General features: G+C 57.6%; 1 protein-coding gene across 2 annotated transcripts in view; it reads left to right on the forward strand.

Moving 5' to 3' along the window:
* The first annotated feature begins 1,186 nt into the window (after positions 1–1,186).
* The window catches only part of SQSTM1 (sequestosome 1), a 6,147-nt gene continuing 2,774 nt past the window's right edge, over positions 1,187–4,559 (forward strand). For both annotated transcript variants that reach the window (XM_006775387.2, XM_015571540.1), the window contains exons 1-5: positions 1,187–1,322; positions 1,782–1,999; positions 2,089–2,230; positions 2,955–3,035; positions 4,293–4,507. In XM_006775387.2, the coding sequence (XP_006775450.1) occupies positions 1,202–1,322; positions 1,782–1,999; positions 2,089–2,230; positions 2,955–3,035; positions 4,293–4,507 (777 nt within the window). In that variant the 5' untranslated portion in view covers positions 1,187–1,201. The remainder of the gene's footprint in view (positions 1,323–1,781; positions 2,000–2,088; positions 2,231–2,954; positions 3,036–4,292; positions 4,508–4,559) is intronic.

Genomic DNA, 4,559 nt, shown 5'->3' on the forward strand with positions numbered 1-4,559 from the left:
GTTACAATTCACATGCCATACAGTTCGCTCATTTAAAGTGAATAATTTAAAAAGATACATATTTTTTATTGATTTCAGAGAGGCAGGGTGAGGGAGAGATACGTAGAAACATCAGTGGCGAGAGAATCATTGATTGGCCGCCTCCTGCCAGCCCACACCGGGATGGAGCCTGCAACTTGGGCCTGTGCCCTGACCAGGAATGGAGCCCTGACCTCCTGGTTCATAGGTTCACGCTCAGCCACTGAGCCACGCTGGCCAGGCTAAAGTGTACAGTTTTTAGCATATTCACAGGGTTGTGCAACCATGATCACAATTTTAGGATCTTCTCATTACCTTATAAAGGACCTCTTCCTTTAGCCACCTTCCCATCCTGGCCCTAGGCGACCACGGATGCACTCTTTTTTCCTATGGATGTCCCTATTCTGGACATTTCATATAAATATTCACAACTGGCTTCTAAAAACTTCCATCATGTTTCCCAGGCACACCAGCGTTGGAGCACGTGCCTGCTGCGTTCTCTTTTTGGTGGCTGAGTGATGTTCCGTTGTATGGACATACATGTGTTTATCTGTTGGTTCCCTAGTTGATGGATGTTTGGGTTGTTTTCACCTTTTGGCACTGCCCCCAGTCTTACGGTAAGTGCTGTTTGGTGGCCCACACAGCTGGCCCAGCCTGCAGATGTACAGTGTGCTGTGACCTACATGGTGGTGCTTTAAAACCACGTTGAGCCAACATCTAAAAAGGAGACTGCAAACAAATCCATAGTTTTAGCTTCACTGGGGAAGGAAGCGAGCAGATGGAGTCACCTGATTTCCTCTCCTAACTCCGAGAGGCCCACGGCCTTTGGAGGGGCTTGGTTTCCCAGGAACAGGTCACAGGTGGGACCGCCCACAGCGGACCATGCGTCTGGGTCTGGTCAGATGTGGACCGAGGCAGCCCCTTTGTGAGGGGGCAGCTGGCCTGGAAGCAGAGCACTGTAGCCACTACGGCTGCTGCCCATGCACACGGCACCCTGCCTCCTCCGTGCCCCAGGCCCAGGTTGGAGTCCGTACGTCCTGGCAGCGCCAGCGGATGAGCAGTCTGGCCTCAGTCCTGCTCCCCCTGCCTCACACTGGTGGGCTTCGGGTCGCCCCCAAGGTGCTCCTGGAGCGCCGCCTCAGCCCTGGCGGTAGTTGTGTGCAGGGGAGAAGCCTGGGGGCTCATGTGCCATCTTTTAAACCATCTAGATGAGGACGGGGACTTGGTTGCCTTTTCCAGTGACGAGGAGCTGACGATGGCCATGGCATACGTGAAGGATGACCTCTTCCGTATTTACATTAAAGGTGAGGGGCTGCCTGGGTTCTGCCTGGGGCTGTGGAGAAACCCCCAGCGTGGAGGCTGCGGGCTGTGGAGAGGGCACCGTCCCCTCTGTGCTTTGCCCGAGCAGGAGTCGGTGTCCACCACAGTGGGTGGGGGCAGATCTCTGGGTTCACTGTTGATTGTGCCCAGACCAAGAGCCGTGGCCTGGAGCAGCTTTTGGGGTGCTGTGGGGTTTATTTTAGCGAAGGGCGGGACCAGAGCTGTACAGACACAGCCCCGCTGCTTCTCCCACATGGGCCCAGGTGCTGGGCCCCCCGGCAGGTTCTCAGGCCACTTTATTGCTGTCACTTGAGCAGCTGAGTCCCACATGGACTCGGTGTCTGGAGAGCGGGACCAGGGGCTGCTGAGAGTGCTGCAGCCCACGGTAGTGACAAGGGAACCCTATGTGGGACCCACCTCATGGCTCTCTGCCCTCCCTGCAGAGAGGAAGGAGTGCCGGCGGGACCACCGCCCCCCATGTGCTCAGGAGGCACCCCGCAACATGGTGCACCCCAATGTGATCTGCGATGGCTGCAACGGTCCAGTGGTGGGCACCCGGTACAAGTGCAGCGTCTGCCCGGACTACGACCTGTGTGCCGGCTGCGAGGGGAAGGGCATGCACAGGGAGCACAGCAAGCTCGCCTTCCCCAGCCCCTTTGAGGTGAGCCGGGCCCCCCTGCTGGCCAGGGTGGGCGCAGGGTGGCCGGAGCCTCCTGACCCAGCGCCACTTGCCCTGTTTCCTCTCCTCAGGGCTTCGCTCACAGCCGCTGGCTCCGGAAGCTGAAACACGGGCACTTTGGGTGGCCTGCCTGGGAGATGGGCCTGCCTGGGAACTGGAGCCCACGTCCTCCGCGGGCGGGGGACCCCCAGGCCAGCCCCACAGCAAACTCCGGTGAGCCTTGGTCTGCTGGCTTCTGCAGGGGGAGGTGGCAGGGCCGCAGACTGGGGGGCCTTCCCCGTGTCCCCAATTCCGACTGTGCCGTGTGGGGCTGGACACCCACAGCCAATGAGGTTATTTCATCCTCACCAAACCCTAGAGGGTGGAGCACTTTCTTCGCTTTACAAATGAGAAAACGGGCCTGAGTGCCCACGGCCACTAGTTCCCCTGCCTTAAACCCAGCCTGGGCCCCAGCCCGCTCAGCACCCTACACCTTCACCTCGGTAATGTGTTCTCTTCTCTTGTGTTAGCCGTCAGGAAAGTCAGAGCCAAATTAGGTCAGGTCTTCATAACACAGTCACAAAATTAGAAACTACACAGCTTGCATTCTCGATTTTGGATTCTGGTTTTATTACTGTGTCCTTTGGTTCACCTCATCCTTTGGGACAAGGGCGGAGATATTTGATTTTGAGAAAATAACATATCTGGGATGTGATTGGTATTTTATAATGTGTGTATTGAGCCCCTCTCGGGGTTCCGATCACCAGGGTCACAGATGAAGGGGGGTGAAGGGGCCGGGAGGTGGCCAGGGGTGGGAGGGAACAAGGGTTGCAGGCTGCCAGGAAAGGCCCCCGGATGGAGAGTGTGGAGGAAAAAGGTGACAGCACTGCAATAGGTATCAAGGTCGTTGAGAAATGTATTAATTAAACATATCGTTTTTATATTTTAAAAATCAAAGCTTCTGGTCCATCAGAGGATCCCAGTGTGAATTTCCTCAAGAACGTAGGGGAGAGTGTGGCAGCCGCCCTCAGCCCCCTGGGTAAGTGTTTGTCTGACCTTTGGTACCAGCAGGGCCTTTTGGTAGCTCAGTGTGTGCGTGGCTGTTTGCAGCTTTCAGCTGAGATACTGCAGAGGAATGGGAACACCCTTGAGACTAGTAAGGCTTGGTGGCCTCAAGTCAACCTTTGCCAAGCGCTGCACCACAGGCCACTCGAGGTTGGCGTCCCTGACAGGTTCTTGAGCTGCCCCGAGTGCAGGAGTCAGCCAGGGCTTAGAATAGTCCCAGGAGGGAGGCTGACCAGCTCAGGCCCGGGGCTGCCTGCCTTGTCCTTGGGGGAGAACAGCCTGCATTTCCTCCTCCTGAGCCTGCGATTTCCTCAAGGGCTTGGGGCGAGTAGTCAGTTGAGATGCCTTCTCTCTTTTTCTCCCTCTTCTTTGCAACCCCCGAGCTTTGCTGGTGCTTCCCCAGTGCAGGCTGATGCCGGAGCTGGGAGCAGGGAGGAAGAGGAAGGGGCTCTGAGTGACACCAGGTTCAGAGCAGGTCTCTGGGTTAGTGAACTGCCACCTGGACCCCAGGGGTGTGACAGGTGTGGCCTCAGGCTTCTGAAAGCGCCCACTGCGTCAGTCTGCTAGTCCAGGTGGGTGCTCAGGGCTAGGCCTCCTGCAGTGGGAATCGGTTAAAGGTGACTTCTGGTTCAAGATGACCACAGACCCATGCCCTCAGACGAGATGAGCGCTCATCTTGGTGACTGCAGTGGCAGGAAGTGTCTGAAAGAATGACCACAGGTGCCACACCAGCTCATCCAACCTGCAGAGCTGTGCACCTGCCCAAGCAGAATGCCAGTGCGGAGTGCACGTGGTTTTCACCTCGGCCCCTCAAACAGCACGGAGCTCCTGTGCCTCAGCACCAGAGGGGCGTTCTGGCCACACGTGGTCCCCGGTTCCTAGGTCCTGGCCCTCTCTGTGCAGACCTGTCCTGCCTGGTGTGGGGGAAACAGGGACTCGTTCTGGACTTTATGCTGGAGGAAGAGAGGTGCAGTGAGTTTCTAGAAGCCAGGAGGATTTGGGCCAAGATTTGGGGAGTTCAGCCCTTGGGATCGTGAAGATCACAAATGACCATCCACTTGCCCTCTTGCTGGTGGCTGCCACCTGAGCTGGACCTGTGTTGGCATGTGGCCGGGTCTGGAGTGGACGCCAGCATCCCGGCCCTCCCGCTTCGGGGCTGAATGTGAGAGTGCTTTGTAAGCGGCAGGTTCGCCCTCTGAGGACGGGTTTTTGTCTCCTCCTTGGCCTCTAGGCATCGAGGTGGATATTGACGTGGAACATGGAGGGAAAAGAAGCCGCCTGACCCCCGTCTCCCCAGGCAGCTCCAGCGCGGAGGAGAGGTGCAGCTCGCAGCCCGGAAGCTGCTCTTCTGACTCCAGCAAACAGGACGGGGCCATGGAAGGAGCTGCACAGGCTCTGGCGAAGCAAATGAACAAGATCACGCTGCAGTCCGGTGTGCAGCCCGAGGCAAGCCCTCCCACTCCCCGGGCCTCCCCGACTCGGCCCCCCCACAACCCCC

The sequence above is a fragment of the Myotis davidii genome, unplaced genomic scaffold, assembly GCF_000327345.1.
Source record: "Myotis davidii unplaced genomic scaffold, ASM32734v1 scaffold648, whole genome shotgun sequence".
NCBI lineage: Eukaryota > Metazoa > Chordata > Mammalia > Chiroptera > Vespertilionidae > Myotis > Myotis davidii.